Source organism: Cyanistes caeruleus, chromosome 14 (assembly GCF_971803275.1).
Source record: "Cyanistes caeruleus chromosome 14, bCyaCae1.hap1.1, whole genome shotgun sequence".
Taxonomy (NCBI): domain Eukaryota; kingdom Metazoa; phylum Chordata; class Aves; order Passeriformes; family Paridae; genus Cyanistes; species Cyanistes caeruleus.
This window is the reverse complement of record NC_141714.1, coordinates 16799849-16822259: the sequence shown is the minus strand read 5'-3', so window position 1 is coordinate 16822259 and position 22411 is coordinate 16799849. Positions and strand designations below refer to the sequence as shown.

The 22411-nt window shown below is 39.8% G+C and overlaps 1 protein-coding gene and 1 long non-coding RNA gene across 6 annotated transcripts in view; one reads left to right on the top strand and one right to left on the bottom strand.

Annotated features, from left to right (window-relative positions):
• DACH2 (dachshund family transcription factor 2) overlaps positions 1–22411 on the bottom strand; it is a 245090-nt gene that overhangs the window by 42531 nt on the left and 180148 nt on the right. For all 5 annotated transcript variants that reach the window (XM_086850075.1, XM_086850073.1, XM_086850074.1 and 2 more), the window contains exons 4-7: positions 17541–17696; positions 14319–14491; positions 3341–3476; positions 1664–1744 (exon numbers count right to left, since the gene is read on the bottom strand). In XM_086850075.1, coding sequence (XP_086706201.1) covers positions 1664–1744; positions 3341–3476; positions 14319–14491; positions 17541–17696 — 546 coding nt within the window. The remainder of the gene's footprint in view (positions 1–1663; positions 1745–3340; positions 3477–14318; positions 14492–17540; positions 17697–22411) is intronic.
• LOC147650600 (uncharacterized) lies at positions 3540–5246 on the top strand. The gene is made up of 2 exons (XR_015276119.1): positions 3540–3627; positions 5090–5246. It is a non-coding gene; the product is annotated as an uncharacterized LOC147650600 (long non-coding RNA).

The window sequence follows — 22411 nt, the reverse complement described above, 5'->3', positions numbered from 1 at the left end:
CAAAGCACTTTTTTCTGGTGCAGGTGGATCTCTGAACACTAAATTAATTCTAAAAACATCCCCTAAGTGCATGCAGAACTAACACATGTATAAAGACGTATTTCCCAGTACTTAATCAATTAAAGAAATTATGCAGAAATGTAGACTAGGAAATGAATAAACCTACACAGCTTTAATCTTAAGGAGAATTATGGCACACAAACTGTTAGCATCAGATCTTTGTGATTTCATCCATGTTAAAAGGAATGATCACAGGAGCCTGGGAATTGGGTTCACAGGTGGTGGAGGTTCAATTATTTTCGCTTTGGGGATTTCTGAATTATTTTTTCAGATTCTTAAACTGTACCTTCCTTCATCCATCCTGAGTGACAGAACTGCTACTACCAAGAAGTACATGATTTGCATCTTTGAACCCCACAGGATGCTGAATTGCTTTGCTGAAAAATGACTGAACATGTGGCAAGAAACCATGCACAGTTCAACAGAATTAAAATCAACTACGCTTTCAGGCTTAGATTAAATACTCACTATGCAATTACTACAGAAATGCAATTTTTAAATCTTAGGAGTGAAGGTATGGCTGGAAACTTTCAGTAAATGTCAACAGGAGTCAAGAGGGAAGGATTTAAGCAGGACGATCCAGACAGAAAATTATCTCAGAATGGCACAGAAGGGCTCTTTTGGGGTTCATGAGGAAAGTGCTTAAATGGCCAGAAAAACCAGTGAATAGAAAACAGCTTCTGTCTTCAAGGAGAGTTGAGTGTGAAAATACAAAATATAAGGAGCAAGTTTCAGGCTCTTTCTACCCAAGACTGCATCAGTCACAGGGCTCTAGGGAATAGAGCTGATTGTACCGTGACACTGCTCAAATAATTTTATATAACTTTGGAACTACAGGGCATGGAGGGCCTCCAAATTCTCTTCTGAGTAGCCCATAAAATCTTCTATGCCTGCCTTTTAGTTTTCTCTGAAAACTCATAACAATCACCTCAACCAAAATATAAATCAGCTTGTGCTTTCATTTATGATGATAAATATGAATATTCTCAGTAGCCTTACAAGTACATTTAGCTTATGTTGTCTCTTCCTTATTATTCTTTTCCTTCACATCTTTTTCACTCTAAAACCTCACTATCCCCCTCAGCATCTCTTGCAGTATTTTCCTAGAATAAATCCCTGAGTATTCACCTTCTCCAGCACCCAAGAACCTCTGCAAGGAGAATCCAGCAGAGGAAACACTTCTCTGCCTACAGGAGAATCCCTTCAGGCCAAACATCACCTCTTCCCTTGCTGCCCCTCACTGGTGACAATATAAAATTATATTGCTCACCCAGAGCATCAGAGCAGTCTGCACACACATCCCCTGAAGGCAAACAAACAATACCACGTGACTGATCAAGTATTTGCTTGGAACTTCATAAATAATTGAGCCAAAAGACCTGCAAAATATTACTCTCATGCTATATAAACAGAGAGAAGCAAAGTTCTCATTGCTTACATTTCCATGTGAGTTCACTGGATACATTATTCATTGCAATTAGGCACTTAGTTCTCTTAAATTAGTAATATAATGTCATTGCATATGCATAACACAAGAAAAAGGAATAAAACACATAATAAGTGGAATTAAATGCCTGAGATGGAAAACAGTCTGTGATTTTACCTTTCTCCTTTTGTATTTTTTTTAGGGTGGTCCCAGTTTCTTGGTCAATGAGTTCTCCTTCCCTGCTGTTGGTCAGCATGGCTAAAAGAATCAGAGAGCACAGTTACATAACACTGTCAGTAAAAAAATTTAAGAGAAAAGAAAATATTGAATTATGTTTCCTCTTGGTCAATATTTTGGTATTTTAACTCTTAGAGACAAGTAAAATATGCAGTTAAAATTAATCTGCTCAAGTTTATTAGACAAGGATGCCAAGAAAGAGCACAAATTACTACTGAGATGAACATGATTTCTTATGAAATGTTCAAATTAATTGATTAGTGGGAAAAGTACTTCATAAAAAGCATTTTAGGGGAAAAGTACATTTAAGGATTTAAGTATTAGCAATTATCTATAAAGCAGTAAGCTTCATAAAAACCATAGATTGCCACACGATAGCCCAAATGGATTTGCAACAGCAAACACCCCCTAGCATTTTAGTGCTGAAGGGAATTCTTTACACCTGTGAGAGCTGTGTTTATGAAGTTTATGACTTCAGGATGCCTCTTTTCTTTGTTCTTATTTGATTAAAACATTTCCTTCTTTGCGATCCACCAATTACAGACTTTACAGTTATTCCAGGGAGGACATTTGTTACAAACTTCAGCACCATATTTTAGGAAGAACTTTTTTATATAATTGAAGAGGTAAAAACATTGTATTTCTGTCAATGAAAAATATTTATCCATATCTTTACAACAGTAAAAGAGAGACACAGAGACATCAACAGTCTCTTTTACTGCTGCTACAAGAAGCTAAAAATTTCTTGTCCTGTGAATTTCCAGCTTTATTTTACAAAAGATGGGAATCTAATCCACAGTCTGGTGTGTGCACAGATTTAGGCAAAGAATTCAGGCTGTGTCCAGTGTGCTGGGCAGTGGCGTGGTGCTGCTGCCAGGACCAAGGTCAGAACTGCAAAATCCCAGGAATCAGCCGAGCAGGTTGTGGATGGGAGGGAACTCTCCAGTGACTCACCCAGAGCTTTTGTGCTTTAAACCTGGCTCAGCAATGCCTGCACGGGCTCCAGGCCATGAGGAGACAGCAGTGTTGACACACACTGACGTGAAGAGATGTTAATTGACTTGCCCTAGATCCCTCTTGGAAGCACCAAGAATAGGATCTGAACTTCCTCTAGACAGAATTAGCATTTTAATCGATAGTGCACAGGCTGTGAAAGCTGTGCTGGAGAGACCAAAAAAGCCAGAAAGGCCTCAGCCTTGGGGTGCTGAAGGAATGTGTGGGCACAAGGAGGTTTTTGGAACAAAAAAGTCATCCTATAATCTGTGACTTTCCTCACACACATGTGAAGAAAAAGACACCTTGCTCTTTTTCAACTGCAGGTGCCTTGAGCAGCACTTCCCTACCCAAGCAGGCCAAAGGAGCCAGATGGACCAGGGAAGGTACAGGGGTGATCCCTCTGTACAGGGGACACTGGCACAGGAGGAATCCCAGGGGCTGAGCTTTGCTGAGTGATCAACTTAATTAAAAAACAACAGGGATGAACTTCCTGGGTATTTCGTAGCAAGCGAGCGCTTCCCTACGAGTTCCCCGGCAAATCAGTATCGGCCTCCACAACCCGACTGCGGCCTGTTAAATAAAGCTGTTATTTAATGTACAATACGAGGGGGCAGCACTGACCGATCCTGTCGGGAGTGTTGTCCAGCTGGGACGGGGAGCTGGACACGCTGCTGCTGGGGTGTGAGGACGCGTGGCTGCCGGGCCGCTGGCTGTCCTCCAGGGACGGCGCCGGAGAAGGGCTGTCCTGGATCCTCTCCTGCAAACAGAAGCAAAGCAAGGCTCGCGTGTTTCATCCACGGGCTACGCCATGGTTCCAACTCAAAAAGTGAGGCTGGCTTAAAAGGAATGGTTCCAACTCAAAAAGTGAGGCTGGCTTAAAAGGAATGATGACAAATGGTGCTTCTAAGGTAAACAGAACTGAACTCACGTCTTAAGAGAGTCATCTACAGCCAAAACCAACACAGGCCTCTACAAGCAACGTGTCTGAGTTTAGCTGATCATTTGCCACCTTTTTCTGGTTGGCAACTTTTTATGTTCTAAGTTTTTCACACTTAGGAACATATAGAATATTCTTTCATGTTGCTTTCACAAACTACTTTTAATCTACAGGTAGTAAGATTGCCATATGTGAGTCACATTTCAAATAAACAATTCACAGTTGGACTGAACTGTCACTAAATGCAGTCAAATTTCTAACTGGAATCTGTACTGGTGAATTTGTAACTAGAATCTGTACCTGAATAATTATATCAGTATCTTCTGGACAAATTTCAAAAGCTGTGGCTCTGGTAAGAACTTCCCTCATGCATGAGCTAACTAAAACAAGAGCCTGCTTGCAAAATCTCATGTTTGTATTTGCACATGAAACTTTGATATTAACCTCTAATTTCAATATATATATTGTACTTGAGGTAAGGAGGGAAAAAAAGGGATAGGAAATTTAAAAAAAAATGAAATTCTGCAGCTCTGTGTATCTGTACTTGCAAAATTACCTGAAGATGTCATGGAATTTTCATCAGTAAAAATCTTTAGGAACATGTCCACAAACAAGGTGTAAGTACAAATTCATCCTGAAGACAAGAGATTGTGAGACCACTTGAGATCCTTCCAACCCAGTGTTTCCACACACATACTTTCAATTAAAAATTTCAGCGCCCTTCATTCTTGTTCCCAGAAACGAAAGAAAATGAGAGAATCTGAAGCGAATGAGAATCTTCTGAAAGGGACAATCAGGGCCTGAATTACTCCAGATATTTTTCTCTTAAAATGCCTTCTATGTTTTAAAGCCTCTGTCCAAGTCTTTGAAGGTGCAGTTTCAAAGGAGAGACACTAATGAGGAAAAATGGTTGAATTTACAGAACTCCAGAAACAGAACCTTTGGAGTTGCCCTCATCCCTGGCAATCAGCTGCTTCCTGTGCAAACCCAGAACTGAAATCTAATTTTATTTTTTATAAAAAAGAGATTATCTTGCCTCCACCTAACTAAAAATCACAATTACAGTTCGTCTGGGAAAGTTGTCTCAAAGGAACTTTGCAATCTTTCCTCCTTTCTAACCTATTCTGAAGATGTCTCATTAGGAACATTTGATCTGGCTTCTTGGTAGAATTTACTGTGTGCTCTGGAAAATAAACTCAGTAGCATCTGAAGTTTTTATGCAGTTTTCTAGATGGAAGCCTGAATCAATAATGGAGCTTTGGGAAGAACATGGTGCTTCCTGGAAGTTTTTCCATGATAAACACCTGATATAAAAGCTGTTGTTTGGATGTACGAGGGCAATTCATTAATTACACTGGCAGCAAGATCAACAAGAATATTCTGTTACCCATTAAAACCATCCCTCTAAGCCACACTCATGTTTGTATTTACAGATACTTCTGAGAGTTATGCAAAGGGAACATGAGATTGGATCCTCCTCAGAGCATGGGATGGCATTTCCCTATTCCAGCCCCACCAGCTGAGAACGTGGCACTGGACGTGGTTTAATAGGATTCTTATTGTACATTAAATAACAACCCAGCCTCAAAACCATGTAACAGATGTGTATCTATTACATAGCTGTTAATCCTCAATGGATCAGTTTCACTAATTATCTGTTATTTAATGAACATACAGTAACTAATAGATCTGAAAGGGAGACTTTTAATGCTAATATTTAACAGATATGAGTCTATTACGTTGAGTCACAAGTTTTTATAATTTTGAAAACTGAATGCTTTTATACAAATTAGTTTTCAAAATTCTGTGGGAGAAGAAAAAAAAGACTGAGTCACTCAGCTTTTAGTCTCCTGTATTTTCTTCCTTTTGGCCTCCAAAAGAGAGGGTTTAGAGGCTCCTGAGATGAACAGATGAGTAAAGGGGAGTTGGGACTTTGTGGATGTGCTGTTTGCTGAGTTGCTTTTAAAAGTCAAATTTTTACCCCCAAAATTGTCCTAAATAACAACGAACTGTACACATGCAATCCTGAGTGGATAAATCCTGTGTGTTTTTTACCTTTGTGCAAATAATAGCTTCCAAATAGGCTCCTGCTAACAGGTTACAACTCTGACTGCAATTTCATTTGCCTGGATTTCAGCTTTAACAGTCCTCTTTGGCACTATTTCCTCTCTTTTAACCACAAAGAGCACTCAATTTACAATTAAGATATCATTTTGAAATGATTAATTTTACAGAAGAGTGCATAGTTTAAGTAAATTTCATTGTCTACTGCAACCATGAAAAGGAATAGCTGAGGAGAGGACATGCCAACTGTTCTGCAAAAAAACCCTATGAACAAATATGACTATGAATTAACACTTAGTTATCACACAAACAGCCATATATGTCATCTTAAATGGGAGTTATTTGAGTAATTCAAAAGCTGATGATTTGGAAAAGCAAAGTATTCCAGCTCCTTCTGGTAACTGCATTTCCCATTGTTTCTCACTAGGAAATAATCTCTGCTTGGAGAAATTTGCCTTCAAACTTAGGGTCTTGGTTTGAAACCTTCAGGCAGAAGTAGAAGTGTCAAATAATAATGTCCTTCTTAATTACACAGTGAATCACTCTGTGAGAGAATTAGTTGATTATATCTAATGTCTTACCAGTTACACCAATTTCCAGGCACAGGGAAGGCAAAGTTTTCCCTATAAGCAAGCAAGGAGCTGAAATTCCCTCTGCATCATATGTGCTCCAAATGAGGGTGGAGTATCACCATGTGAGGCTGCATATGGATCAAGAAATTGTCCATTTCTAAATGTTTATATGGAAATGTGCTGAATTTTTCCTACTATAATGAATAATACCATGAGCAGACTCTTCTTTTGCTGGTAAACAGATCCATTTTTCAGTCCTGTAATCAGTATGCATCTATTTAGCTACTTAACAGCAATGTGCTCTGGTTCATTAGGTAGCTACTGTTGTGTCTCAGCCTAGTTAAAATTTCACAGCAAGTTAATCTATTTTATTACAAATGAGAACACAAGTGATAATGTCCTCACCATTTTCCAAACACAGGGTTAACAGTATTTGTAACAAATCAATGAGGGCATTTAAATAGGGAAATTGCAAATCTAAAATCTTAACATTTTGTTTTACACATTGATGACTTCATTTTATTTGTCATCTATGTATTTTACAACCTCATTACTTTTCTTTTTTTCCCCCTTAAAAATGGCTCAGTTCCCCCTGCACCCTGCAGGGCAGCTGGTGCTACACTAGGTAAACTCACAGTAATAAAAGAAACATTCCTAAATAAAGTAATATTTTCCCCATTTATATTTCTTCCTATTCATAAATTTTCAAGATTAATATTCCAGGTTATAATTGAATGAATTATACATAAGGATTCTACAGATTGTGAGAGTTTTATGAAAAATGAAAACATTTCTCAAGATCTCACCTATTTATCTACCTACAGTACCTACTTTATCTCATCTTTTTTCCTTCCTTTACAGAGCTGTAACATAAATTCTCAAAGAGGACTTTTCCAGTATTTAATCCTCTTGAAGGGTAATATATTTGTCTCACTAAAAATCAGTGTCCTTCTCTGCCTCAGAAAATGTAGCTACAAAGCTTGACATTGTTAATTTTAGTTGTGATTTAGCTTAACGGCACTGAAGTCATGAACTCACCCAATTTCCAGACAGATCCTTGACTTCAGCTCAATATCTCTCTTCCCTCCCCTGTGAGGGACTATTCCACACCAATAATAGGAAATACTACACAGTAGTTGCATCCACACTAGTTTTATTTGAAATATATATCAACAGCTTACCTATTTTTGACATAATCATCTTGATCTTAATTCCTTGCCTCTGATTTTTTTTATAGTATTGATCTTCCTTTTATGTCAAGAGTTTAGAGAATTATGCTGCTGGATTTTCCTTTTTATTTTTCTTTATTCTGAGTTGTAATGTAGTTGTAATTACTCTTCCAAATGTTAATCTATTAATGAGTTCCTAGAGGATTTAGTGGCATTTCACTGCTGACAAGAAGGTTTTGGAAGTTTATCTGAGTCCTGGATGCTTTATTCAGACATTTATCTTGATATTTCATATTTATTTGAGGTGCTGCTGCTCTACAGGGCTCTGCAGCAGCTGGAATTCACTCTCTCTAATGAAATGGAAAGGAAGGAAAAATGAAGATTATACTGGTTTTAAGCCAAGATTAAGAGTTTTCAAGTGTTGTGAGAAAGATTTTGAGTTGATGTTGACCATGCTGGAAAAACAAGAGTACATGGGCTCTGGCAGAAAAAATCCCAGCATTAATTTGCACATTGGGATGTTCATTATGCCACACCTCAACCTCCCAGTGGTTGCAAGATCTCCGTTCATATTCTCAGAATGGACTACTCAGGAATAAAAAAATTCTAGAACCCAGAGCCTGACTCCTCTGGAGGGATCTGTGAAGTCAGGACAGGCAGAGTCTGCCTGCAGCCTTCTGCTCCTCCAGCCCTAATTCCCTGCTGAGCTACCCCTGCTCCCCCATCCCTGGCTGAACCCCATCCTCAGCAAGTGAGAAGAACAAGAAAAGTTAACACCATTCACAATTCCATTCAGCAAAAACCTGGATTTCTAACACTTCCTTTTTCTAGTTAATACTATGATGTATTTCTTTCCAATTGACCTTAGTTGATCCTAATGCTTTTTGAATCCTAATAACCAGCCCATTTTTAATAGTGTTCTAAAGTTTACAGTCCTTAACTGATGGACTACTCAATTTAGGCTTTTCCAAGGAACAGAATACCCCTGCCACAGGAAGCAGGAGCTGTGCTACACCTGAACAGATGCCAACAAGAACTAGGATGGTCACAGCCATTTCTGGGCTAGAGAATCATTTTGGTTTGGATTTAAAGTCAATCCACCCTAGAAATGAGCACACACAAAGACTGGGGGTGACTTGGTCTTCTGAGCTACTTCTAGTACCTGTGATTGCTGTAGGTGCTGGAGATGAACAAGGTAAACAGCTGGTCTAAAAACCAAGATAGGATCTGTGTGTCTGAAAGCCAGCTGGATCCTATTCATCTTTTGCAGTGTATTGGGAAGTCGTTTGCTTAAAATATGTATTTTGCCATTTAAAATGTCTTTTTTTTCCCCACTGTGTACATATAGTTGTTTCAGTTGTAGTCAACTGGCAATTATTTTTTCACAGAATTTAAGAAATCATAAAAACTCCTACATTTACTGATTTTAATACCAGATGTTCACTCACTAATTCCATTACCTCGTGACTACTTCCTATCAATCCATTAATTGCCAGCTGCTCAGCCAAACAGAGAAGTGCAGCTAATCAGATGGTGCTGGGAAACAGCCAAACAGGAGCTGCCTTCTTCCCCATTTCTTAAATTAGCAGTTGCTGGGACAGCCATGGAAACCTTCACTCCTGGATTAAGATCTTGAAGTTTTATTTTGAATCTGAGAGCACAACAAACTGGAAAGGATCTCACGGTGGAAACTTGGTACTTGTGCCCCTCTCCTGAATTGTTTCCCCCAGTGCTGCCATGGAAGGGAGGAAAAACACTCCCAGGACTAATGATGATAATGCTCTACCTCATCTACATTAGAACCATATCAGTTATTAAGGACAAATGCAAATGACTAAGCTAATACTAAAAAGATCTGAGCCAGAACTAAGAGCTTAGATGTGCCTGGCCTAATAATTTTCCTTTGCAAGCTCTGCAAAAAGAGATGTTTCTGATGGGACTTTTTTTCCACTTGGAAGTTTAAAATAAGTTTTCAATGCTTAAAACCTCTCAGTGAGGGTGGTAAAAGGAGCCAGGCGTTCCTGGCACTGCAGGAGTGGGACAGACTCCCTGCAAAGGGGGAGATGAGAAGGGTATTTAATGCATTTTGAAAGGATCTGAACATCTCCCAGCTGAGATTCTCTGATTTCTCTGAATCAGTGAAGAGATACAAACCTGCACACTCACTCCTCCTCCACCTCAAATACAGCCACAAAAATTAACCTTAGAAGAAGCAAACAAACTCCTGTGTCTCACACATCACTCTCCCAACACATCCCAGTCCCATTCCAGCAATCAGCTGCCTGCTATGGAACAGGACAGAATAAATCTAATAATATGAAAAATCACATACATTGGAGAGAAGTTCTGTTTTACAAATGTTGCAATATTCTGAAAACAATTCCTAATGGATTGAATGCACAGAGAGATATGAAATTACTGATGTTAGAAATTCTGTAATGGGAAATGTTTCTATTGTGAAGAGAAGTGTTTCAGAGCATTCTGAGATGGCCACATTTTTCTGGCTGTCAGGTAAGTATTATGAATGTGAGTTGTAGAGCACACAGAAAATAGCACCTCTCAGCAATAATTACACAGCCCATCTGTACTCTCTTCAGGGAATTTAAAATCATGTCATATACATCCTTTACAAGCGCCTTAACAATCCCACAAAATCAGGAGAAAAATGAAACTCAGAGAGGAGACTCAGAAGTCTCTACTGCATGGCTAGATCCCACTGTACAAACAAAGCTTTGCTCTATTTGTCAGATTCGTTTCTGAAGTGCATTGGGATGAATTTCTCAAGGACTTCTGAAATATGAAAATTAAAATGTTTTATTCTTTTTAAAGCATTTTAATTACTTTTTCTGTTTTTTCTGTGTTTCCCATTTGCACTCAACAAAAGCACCATTTATTCCTAACTGGGAATGAAAGCAAGAAAGAAGAAGAGGAAAACAGGAATACAGCAAGCATGAGGGGATGACAACAGAAGAAAAATGGACAGCAGGAAACCAATTTTAAGAACTACTCCTACTCAGGAGAAGCACATCCCTCAGCAGCTCCAAAGAGGCTGTTTGCCAGAAGGAAAGGGAGGGAGCATGAAGAGGGAGAGGGTGAGACATGAGCAAGAGGAGGAAGGAGGGTGCAAAATATGTCAGGTAAGTAAAAGGAGAAGCAGTGAAAATTTGGGAGAAAATGAATCTCATATCTCTGGCATGAAGTTTTTCCTCATTACTCTCAGTACTCTGCACATCTAATACAAAATGAGCAGCTTCAGGCCCCTGGTTTGGGTTTGGTTCCCAGAATTTCAAGCTCAGCCTAACCCCATTATTTCCCACCAGCCTGCCTCCAAGGACATCTGGGCAAGTGGCCTTTCAGTGAACACTCCAAGATTATCACAGTCTTGGCTCTTGCCAGCCTTTCCTTCACCTTCCTAACCCCTGCCCTCTCCCTGCTTTTTAGCTGGAATTGTGTAAACCATTATGATTTTAGTCATGTAAGGTTGTATTTGTTACAGGTGCACTGTAAAATACAAATCTCCACATTATGTAGCTCCTGCTTTCTGGAGATGAGTGCTTCACAAACTTCAGTGAAAAATCCTCTCACTTCTCTGTAAAGGGCTCATCCCAACCTTCCTGCTGAAAATATTGTCGGAGTAGATTTTTCTGAGTTTCAGGAACAAAATTGTTGTGTGGCAGTAAACTGCCACACTAATTCATAGAATCACAGACTGGTTTGGGATGGAAGGACCTTAAAGGTCACCTCATTCCACCCCTGCTGTGGGCTCTTTCCACGAGACCAAGGTGCTCCTTCCAACCTTGCCTTGAATATTCACTGCTCTTTCTAGCCTAAACCATGACTCAAGTGTACTTAGCCAAATTCCACCCCAGCCTGATCCTCATTTGACATCAAGGCCATTCCTGGACTGCAGAGCAGGTCCAGCTGGAGAACAGCTCTGGAAAAAAAGAACAAGAACTGGATGCAAGAGGGAGAAGAGAGAGGGTGGTGAAGTCAGCGTTGCTGTCAAATTTTGCTTTTGCTGTATGAGACCCTCAAGAACAGAGATTGTTCTGAGCCATTTAAGCCAAGTTTCAAACCCAGCAAGCTCCTTCAGATGTGCAGTAAATCCCTGTGAAGCTGGATTTATCACAGGGGCACTGCCAGAACTGCAGCCACAGTGCCGCTGGTGCTGCTGTAATCACATCACATCATGTTAGAGATGGCTAAGATTTTGTGAGCCTGGCCATTGTGCCTCCCTAATTTATGGTGCTCCTGTCAGGGAGAAATCAAGTTTCATAGTTATGACATTTCTTTCTGGAGCACTAAATGTTAACTTTGCTGATCATGCATATCTTGGTAGAACAGCTTATTTCTAAATGGCAAACGTGATATAAAAAGCATAATGACTTCATTCAAAACCTTATAAAGCAGCTGATTCTCACACCTATAGAAAACAGGCCAAGTGGTATTTTAGTCATCAGACTATGGAAACAGACACACACTCAATACATTCGATTCATTTCTCCCATTTTAAGCAAAAACATCATGCTGGGATTGCATTCTATTGAAAACTAGCTCTGTTTTATACTTATTAAATGCACCAAAATATTGTCCTAGAATAAAAGTATTACTGACAGCAGGAACAGCAATGCTTTTCTTTTCATTACATGTTCATTACATTTTCATTTACATGTTTCATTTTGTACAAGAATTTCATGTTAACTGGTCTTCATCCTGTGCTGGATGATTGTACATAGGGGAAGGAAAGGACAAAAGGAGCCTCACACTGTAATAAAATTCATCTACAGTTTCAGCACTCAGAACAAACTACAGAAAGATGCAGCATCACTTGACAGGTGAGAGTAACACAGCAAAGGATGCCCACTCTGCCTCTGTCACGTTGGCTACTGGTGCATTTTCCTCTGCAACATGAGAGGAAATAATTCCCAGCAGAGTGCTGGCCAGAGCGCGCGTTGCTGTGGAGATATTGTGTCTCCTCTAGTGCAGGTGTTGGGGAAAAAATTGCTGTAAATGAGTAACTCACGTCAACAAGGGCCTGCTAAATAACACCCTGAAACCCAACTGCCTGCAAAAACTGCAGTTTAAATTACAAAGGACTAGCGTTGTTTACAAATACCTATTTAATCTTCATGTTGGCATACTGGTAACATTTAGAATACAAGCAAAGCTTCTGCAAGTTTACTTGCTGCTACAAATATTCCACTGCTGTGTTTAAATTAGGGTTTTGTCAAGAGGTCTCTGAACAGGTAAAGGAAAGGTTATGGTTTGAAATTAATGGAATCTCAACTCATTTCTAATAATTTAATGACTTGCATTAACTAATATACAGCTGGACATCAGAGAGAGATGTTTTCCCCACCCAGCCCACAGCTGTGCAGGTACATTGATGATAAAGATATGTTTTTGGACATCTTAATCCTAAATAGGAATCCTAATGGGAAATGCTGCCCCTCCCTAGAATCCAAGAAAAAAAAAGTCAACAAAACCAAAGCATTCAGAACAAAATTTGCCCTGATCTAGAAGTGGATGCTCAGTAAAAAAGAGAAACAACCTGAAGCAATTCTGGAGATGCTTAGGGCCGCAAAGAAAATCAGAAGGAAAACAAACCCCTCCAGAACCTCAACAACAGAGGGATGTAGGATTTTACTGCAGTGATGTGACAAGAGATGTTTGCTGTCCCCCTTGAGAGGATGTTGCTATCAGAATACATTGGCATGAACAATAAACACGTGCTTGGGTACTGCGAGTCTCTTTCCCTGCTTGATTTGAAACAAAATCTCCTGAAGCAGCAGCCTGTGACAAAAGGAAGTACAACACAACCCTCACTAATATATTCTCACAACTGGACTGCAGTGCTGGAAACAGTGACTTTCTCAGTGATAAAATAATGACAGACTATAATTAAGATGTTTTACGATAAAGATATGAGAGGTTAAGTTCAGCAAATCAGTGAGAGTTGTAAGAATAAAGCAACTCAGAAATCAGATTCTAGAGTGATAGGGATACATGAGTGTAAATGAACACAAATGTTGAAGTAATTTACTCTCCAGAACAGATATCTCTAGACTCATATATTTAAACCTAAAGAAAAATGGACTAAACTAATGAACTTTCAAAGCTGACAACATTTTACTTTGCCAACAAGAAACCCGCATGTGCCTGCAAACATACACGCAAGTCAGACTGATAAGACCTGTAATTTCTTAGTAAAAAGTGTTTTAGAGAATCCCATCACACCAATCCTTCACATGCACTGATCCTACACACTTCTATTTTGAAAATTTATTGTTTTAATGCATTTTTGTGTGGCAGGACAGCAGCTGTCCACACAGGCAAGAACCCTTCTGAAAAGCCTACCTGGTAGAGACTACAACAAGCCTTTCAAAATACAAACAATGTTTTAACCGACCAGAAAGAAGTTCAGGTTTGGCTACCAGAGACTCTACCCACTAAAGTACTTTTCTCAGGCATTTACCTGCTCTGGATTTGCAGTCTAGAATTCCTGTGTTATTCTTCAGCCTCACTAAGGTACTTGTGATGATTTTCTTTGCTATTTACCTATTCTGGATTTGCAGTGCACTAGAATTCTTGTCATGTTCTACAGCTTTTTTCCTTGACTTGAAACAGCAAGAAGAGTTATTAAGCTTTCACAGATCTTACTCTAGCCTGTAGTGAGTGTTAGTGTCCATTTTTAATTACATTACAGACTTACTGCCAGACCAGAGCAGCTGAGCTTCTTGGCTGCAGTGGCAGGGACTGCTCAGTGTCAGGAGCAGCCAGAGCGAGCTGGAGCAGTGTGAAGTCACTGCCTCTTCCTCCTCCCTGAGAGCATCAGTGCCAATGTGAGGATGCCTTACCTTGATGACAGAGGCCCCTGCCCTGGAGAGGGGGCTGTGCATCTGTGCCGCCGCTGCCATGTTGGCGATGGTGTTGAGATGGTTCATCTGGTTCATGGCCATGGCCACCGAGGCCGGGGGGAGGCTGACAGGGAGCAGGGGGTGCGGCATCATCATGAAGGGCAGGTCTATCCCTGTGGAGAGCATGGGCACGTCACTCGGGCACCCTGAGGGTCCATACCCTGCTGCCACATCCCACTGCCAAATCCCACTGCCACATCCACCATGGGACACCCTGCAGGGCCCACATCCCACTGCCACAGCCACCATGGGACACCCTGCAGGGCCCACATCCCACTGCCACACCCCACTGCCACATCCACCATGTCACTGGGACACCCTGCAGGGCCCACATCCCACTGCCAAATCCCACTGCCAAATCCCACTGCCACAGCCACCATGTCACTGCAGATCTGTGATCACCCTGAAGGGCTCACACCCAGTGCAACATCCACCATGTCATTGTGATCACCCTGCAGGGGCCACATCCCACTGCCACATCCACCATGTCACTGGGACACCCTGCAGGGCTCGCACCCAGTGCCACATCCACCATTCAAACCCAAAAGCAGCATGTTTTAGCAATCCTGGGGCTCCACAGGGGATAATTGCCTGTGCAGCCCAGGTTTGTGTTGGGGAGAGGACACCACACCAATTCAATATACAACTGTGCCAGTTCAGTTATCTCTTTAGTTAAGAGAAATAAAGAAAAAACTCCACAAAACATGCATATAATTTGCATGTTTTCCAACATATCAGATGAATATTTATTAATAACTTTATCTGATCATACACTCCTACTAAGACTTCTTCCTATTACCACTTCTCTGCAATGTCACACTAAATTCTTATACTCTATTTCTTGAGTCCAGGAGGCTGTGGCTTGGACTACAGACACCACTGAGTGATTGTACAAAAGGTCTGTGAACTGCAACACGTAATGAGAGGTTAAAATTGTTGCCAGAGGTTTTAATTTTCAAAATGTCACTTTAAATTGTCTTCTGCTATGGATATAAACCAATTTAAGAAGGTATGAAATTTATTTGGACCAATTTGCAGATCTTGACATTGCCAAAAAGGTGAAGTTACTGCTAGCAAGAATTGGATTCTCATACTTCATTAATATCCATTTCAGCATGTGTATTACTTCTTGTATTTAGTAATGACTGCACTGAAAAGCAAGACCAAGATACCAAATCACTGAAAAAATTGTTTAGATTATTGTGCATTCAAGAGTTCTTTAGAAGGACCATTTGAAGATAGCTACTGTAGGGCATCCAAAATAATTTTTCAGGAAAAAAAAAAAAAAAAAAAAAGACAGGACTCATTCTGCCAGACAAAACTGTCTTATTGTTTTGGCAAATGACATCCAGATTAGAAATCCTCATTAAAAAAATTCAGGTGCAAGTATTAAATAATAGAAACATATAGCTAGCCATTACCACGTACCATTGAGACTGGATTTTGTTAAAAAGTTTTTAACTTTTGGGTTTTTCCTAACTGTTTTAAAGGAGAAGGCCAATCACCATTTTGGTGTTTGACAGAACTAACAAAATACCACTGACTGACATATCCTACATTATTCCTACAGAATTTGACTCCAGTGATATAAAAACACCACGGTGCCCACCAGGAAAGTCAGAATTGCAATATTCCCAGCTCCCACACTATTCCTGTTTAACATGAGCCTATCATGATCAACAACTGTGATGTCTAATGACTCACTCTCTATTTTATATGATGATCCACGCCAATATTAATTATGATAGGCAATAAGCAAGGCCCACATACATCTCCCTTCACTACAAACCACACTGACAATCCCCTCCAGTGCCTGCATCCACAAGCCTTTGTTCCCTTGCAGATCTCCCTTAAGAGCCCAATAATCTTTCCTCATCCTCTATAGAGTTCCAAAACTCCCAGACACCATCTGGCCACATTGAGTTGTATGTCTACTTAAAGTCCAATTGACATGCAAACTAAATGCAAACTACAAACAGAATTTAACAGCACATCACCAGTTTTAAGACACAATCCGTCAAACATTTCAGAGGACTATGAGGAAAATATATCCTGCACTTGTAAATCATTGGGCATAATGTCTGACATCCAGTACACCCTTTAGCAGCCTATAGACATTCCCCTACTACAAAATCCACTGGAAAATATCCTTAAGAGCAAAGAACACAGTATGTCTGTGTGTAAAAGAAATCCAGGTGTTGAATTATGCAAGAATATGAAATGAAAGGACAAATTACAGAGAATTTGAGTCCTGTGACCTGGTGATTTTTACCTACTGACACTTAATCCAAAAGGCTCAGGTCCACACCTTCCCACAAAAAAAACCGGATCTCATTTTGTAGGAGTCATTTCAATAGCTCTGATTAGCTCAAGTCTGGGGCCTGACAGAGGTGGCAATGAACTGACTACTCCAAAAATTGCGTAAGGATCCAGAAATGTCACTGATCCACTAAAACTAACACCAAAAATCAACTTTCCAAACTTGGAGGATGATGAGCTTAAACAAGCAACAAGAGTTTGTAAGTAATGAACTTTGCATTCTTCATCCATCATCAACTATAGGAATAACCTTACTCCTCACTAATTTTTAAAGTGTTAATCCCAAACATCCCAAATATCAACCTTTTTCCTTCCCTCTTTGGGCATAAAGAAGTGGAATTGATGGCTTCCCACCTGCTCCCTTCCTAAGGGCAATAAAAGAGATGGCTTTTCTGGGAGCTCTAAGTTCCAAATCCAACCTGTACCATTTTATTCCAGTTGTTTTGGATAGCTGGGTTCAGTGGATGACCTTTTAAATAGACATTTTGCATTTATTCCTTGCTCTTCTATTTTATTTGGCGGGTCAGCATTTTCATCTGGAAGAGAATTTCCTCACATAGCTAAAATTTCAAGCAACTTTATGATTATTTTTTGAATCCAGGCCATGGAAATGTCAATTAAAAACTGACAGTCCCAAACCCAGTAGTGAGTGACTGACTATTCCCAAGTGGGAAAAGTCACTTGGACTGAGCGTGGCTTGGACATGGGACACAAGGCCTGACCCTCCTGTCCCTCACATGCCTCCCATCACTTCCCCCCTTCCTGAGGCTGGGAAGGAAGGCAAGCCCAGCTCCCAGCAGGGCTCCAGGCACTGTTTATTCCCAGTAGGATCCCAGTACGTACTGTTGGTGAGCAGGTGGTTCTGCTGCAGAGGGCTGAGCGGGTGTGCGCTCCCGAGGCTCGACTGCCCTGACAGCGTGGGGTGACCAATGCTGTGCTGGGATCCCGTCGTGATGGGAGACTGGAGCTTGTCTTTGTCCCAGGAGGATTCACTCCCACCTGCAAAACAGGGCACAACAAACCATGAGTGCCATGCACCTTTATTTAGAGGTATTTTGCTCGGTTAGCAATGAGCCAACACTCCTTACGACAGCTGAGCACCTGGCACAGGCACAGCACCTGCAACCTGCACCTGAAGTTTTTCAGGAAATAAATTAATAAATAAGTATCGAGCAAAAAATTATTTTTAGACACTTTCAGCGTCTCCTACTTTCAAAACACTGGTTTGTGGAACCAGGAAAAGCTAAATGTCTGAGGATGAAATCATCAGTCATGATTAAGTGAATTATCAGAGTGGGAACATCTGAGAGGCTGAATCACCATCCCCTGCTATCACAGGACATGGGGCCACCATGCCAGAGACACATCTGAGCCCACCCTTGTGCTCTGTCACTCCTGGAGGCACTTGGCCATTCCCTCCCTCCAGTGGCACCACATTCCAGCTGGAATTCAGCCCTGAAGATCTTACTACAGTTCATCCTCGAGCTTGGTTATCTTTGAGCTTCAGCAGCTCCTCCTCCACTGCTGGTTCCACGCCCCTCGTGGAACCCTGCACTTTGTGGGTTAAATGAGCCGGGCACAGGCTGTGCTTGGAAATCATCAATATTCAGGAATTTCAACTTAGGAGTCCAGATATCTATTATGCATAGTAATTACTGTCTACAACAAACACCAAGTGTAGAAAACTGAGCACTCAAATCTCTGCCTGGTCTTCTGCAGCAATTTTACAGACTGTAGGTTTTTCAGTACTACACGCTCGAATAACAAATTCCTTTTAAACAGCAGGTTAAGTAGACCATGTCACAGAATTCCAAAATACATCTGGTGCACAAAACAGAACACCTAAAAAAAAAGTTAGACTGAACATTTCTAGAGTTAAATGGTATTTTGAGATCACTCCCCTCTCAGGTACAGCCCACACTGTCACTTAGATTACGGATTGTTAGAAAAACATGTAACTGTAGTATTGATTTTGTTTTGAATTTATGAACAAGGATCTCAATTAGAATAAGTAAATAGATTACTGGAGTGCAGCAGATAGAGGCAGCAAGCAAAAAACCATTTTAATTGAATATGAAAGTAACAGAGAAATTCCATTCTTTATGACAACACTTGGCTAATAAACATGATTAATACTGCTAAATGCAAAAGTTTGAAAGATCAGTGATTGAGAAAAAAAGGAAAACACTCCATCATTTTAGCACTATGTCCAAGTATGAATTACCTTCCTATAAAAGAGTTGTAATTTGTAAAATGATGAGTAATACACTGACAAAGAAAGATACACTAAATTATGCCATGTGATATAATATAGCATAGCGTAGTGCAGTAATTAAAACTACTACAGTTGACGCTGTGTCAGCATCTTTGTTATTTAATATACTGTATATCAGCTCTTTCAAATAACATTAGACTGCTATTTAGGGTGGAAGTTGTTCACTTTGCTGTTGTGAATTTGGGGTGGTATTATTTGGTGTGTTTCCAAAGTTAAATGTGCGATTTATGAATGACTTTCGGAGGAAATGTCAATTTTAACATGAGTTTTAATTTTCTCCATATGCTTTTTTAACAAATATAAAATTTACACTCTATTCTTCCTCAAAAACTATACATACTTTTCCATGAATTTTTTGCTTAGGAACACATTTTGTAGCTGTAATTTCACGTATCAGGGCACTGGCCACAAAAATTGGGCCAAAGGTAGTTAGTTGGGATTTCTGAATTAAAAGAAAAATATTGAGTCTTCATCTGAAAGTTTTTCCTCTGCCCTGGGTAGTTCCAGCCCTAGGCACAAATGGTCTAAACTCAGCTCATTTAGTTAATTCTGGAAGTTTCTCTTGCCTTCAGAGCCTCGTGGCCCTGAGGCTGCAGAGCCCCAGCAGTTCTCTGAGCCCAGCTCTACAACTGCTGCACATTCCAGAGGAAAATTCCATTATTTCCAATTTAAAGATGGAGAATTGTCCTGTGAAGAAAAGCTACTTGCTTAAGGAAACCCAGGAAATCTGCAATGGAAGGGGAAACTGAATTTAAATTATGTCACAGAGTCCAAATCACTGGACCAGTTCTCCTTACAGATGGGGACAACAATAACTTTTTCCCTCTGCAAATTTCACTTGTAAATCTGCTCCAGTATTCAGTGCCAGCAGCACAAGAATAAATTGCAATACACTTATCTCTACAGACCATTCCTGTATTCTTATGTTCCCTATCACTTCTCCTTAGAGAAAGAAAAAAATACAGCTGAGTGTCCGATGTATAATAAAAGTGGATGTTAAATGAAATGTATCCTCAGCCTGCAGTATCCCACAGATAACAGCTCCATCTCTCCATCTGGACTGCACTGCCTACGTAGCAGGAAGTCTCTTGAAATAAAATAATAATTAGAAGAGTTCTTACCTAGAACTGCTCAGGTGTGAAGTGTTTTGTAAGGGCAGTGTGGTCAGCTCCAGGTGGGAAAGCTCAGGGGCAGAATTAGGAAGTTCCTGTTACACCAGGGAGGAAACTGAACTGGAAATTCAGTCCTGCTCCTGTGCCCTACACCACAGACACCTTGGGTTCAATCCTACCCACAGCCCCTCTGCACAGCTAAAAAAGAACCACTTTAAAAGAAAATTTGCATTCTTCCCTGGAGTATCTATGTCCATAGGGTAAGAAAAAGATTACATACAAATTTACAGTGAGCCAGAAGCAGATTCACGTAAAAGCCAAGTATGTGACATGCAAACCTGTGCTGATACACTCAGTCCTTTAAATGCCATGCAATGCTCAAAAAAGGTATTTATTTTTGAGCATACAATTTTCTTATTTGGTAACACAGTTGTCAGCATGTTTGATCAGCAAATACATATCTGACATGCAACATACCAATGTGTATTTTCAAATTCTTTGTTGCCATAACAATTAGAAGTGAATACATCCATAAAAACTGAATCCTTCTTAGTGCTTCAAATTCAAATTTAACCATATTTTTTTTATTTTTTTAACCATCTGATTTTTCAGATTTCTGTTCATCACCATTTTTTTGTCCAAACAGGTCCATGAGGCAAAGATATCACATTTTGATTTTTTTTTTAATTTTCAATCCTGTCTTTTGTATGATAAGCTTACAGTAGATACAAATATATTTTATTATATATATGCAATTATATATTATATATAAATATAGATATATAGATATATTTATTCTTATATATTTATTATTATATATTTATTATATATTTTATTCTATATTATAGATATACAGAGATGTATTTTAAGTAATTTCTTTTAGGTATAAAAAGAACAGAAGGGGAAAAATACATGGAAAAAAGAAAGAAAACATACACTCCTAAGAAAAATGGGATGACAGGAAACAGCAATGGGACCCATCTCTTATATGAAGGGAATTACAACTTTTTTTTTTTAATTTTATATGAGAAAGACTATTTAATTTTAAAATCTTAGTAGCCTGATACATGAGTGTCACGGGAATATTATTAGAACACCCAAAAAGTTATTTGTCAAAATGCCAATGCATCATTTATACACTTTACCAAAAGCTTTATGTTTGACACTCTTACCCACCTGATCTTCCCTCCAACAGAGAACACTGAAGGACTGAGGGGTGATTTTTATCTTGTGTGCATTCTGGTGGATCTCATCCCTGAACAGGTTGTACTCAGCACTGGGAAAGGGGAAGAGAGCCCAGGACCTGCAGCCCCAGAGCTCCCGATTTCCTGACCATGAGAAAGGGGCAAGAGAAGCCTGGGCTGCCCCAGGCACGCAGCTCAGAGCCTGCAGCAGAGGTGAGGGGCAAGCTCTGCTTCCAGAGGTGCAGCTAGAAGCACAGGGTGGGTTAGAAAAAAGCCTGAGATGTCCAGGGAAATGCAGCACAGGATACGTAAAGATGGGCTCCACGTGGATTTGGGCAGTTATTTACTGTGTGAAAAATGAAGTCTGGTGTTTACCAGTCTGAACAGGGTATTTGAGAGATTAATTAGCAGTGCATGAATTGCACTCATGTCCAACTAAGCAGAAGCAGGAATCAGGTGAATTTAGGAGTTAAATCACAGGTACCATGAAAAACAGGGAAAATCAGCCCAAGCAATACATTCAGCTGCTGTCAGTGATGGACCCCCACCACAGCCCCACTGGAAGGTGATTTACCATCACATACAGGTCTGTAAGCAAAGTGTTTAAGTTGCATTTTATTTATTTGAAGGAAATGCAAGTGATAAACTCAGCTTCATTTTTTCTGAAAATGCTGCCTCACCCATCATTAACTTTAGGAATTCTTTAAGGCAACTCTTAAAGCTGAAAGTTTTCTACCAATAAGCCTCACTGTGCATTTCTATTCTTCAGAGCAAAACCCCAAAATCTGTTGTTTGGGGTTTTTTGGAGGTTTGTTGTTTTTGTTTTTGGGTATTGAAAGATCTCCAGAAAGTAATCACAGTTCAATTTGGTGACAGTTTCTTTTCATTTGGTTTCAAATTCATTTTATCAGCCTTAAATCTGTCTGGTTGAGCCAAATGAAATCCTCTCTGTCAGAGCTACCTTCAAATTCCATAACCACACAGTTTCAATCTATGTCTGTCATTTTACTTTTCCTTGTGATACATTCCTGAAAAATTGAACTCCAATTGTAAAAAGCAATAACATCTTCACTGGCCAATTTTATCCTTAAATTATTTTTAAACACATTTTTCATCCTGTTGGGCATATTAAGCATAACAACA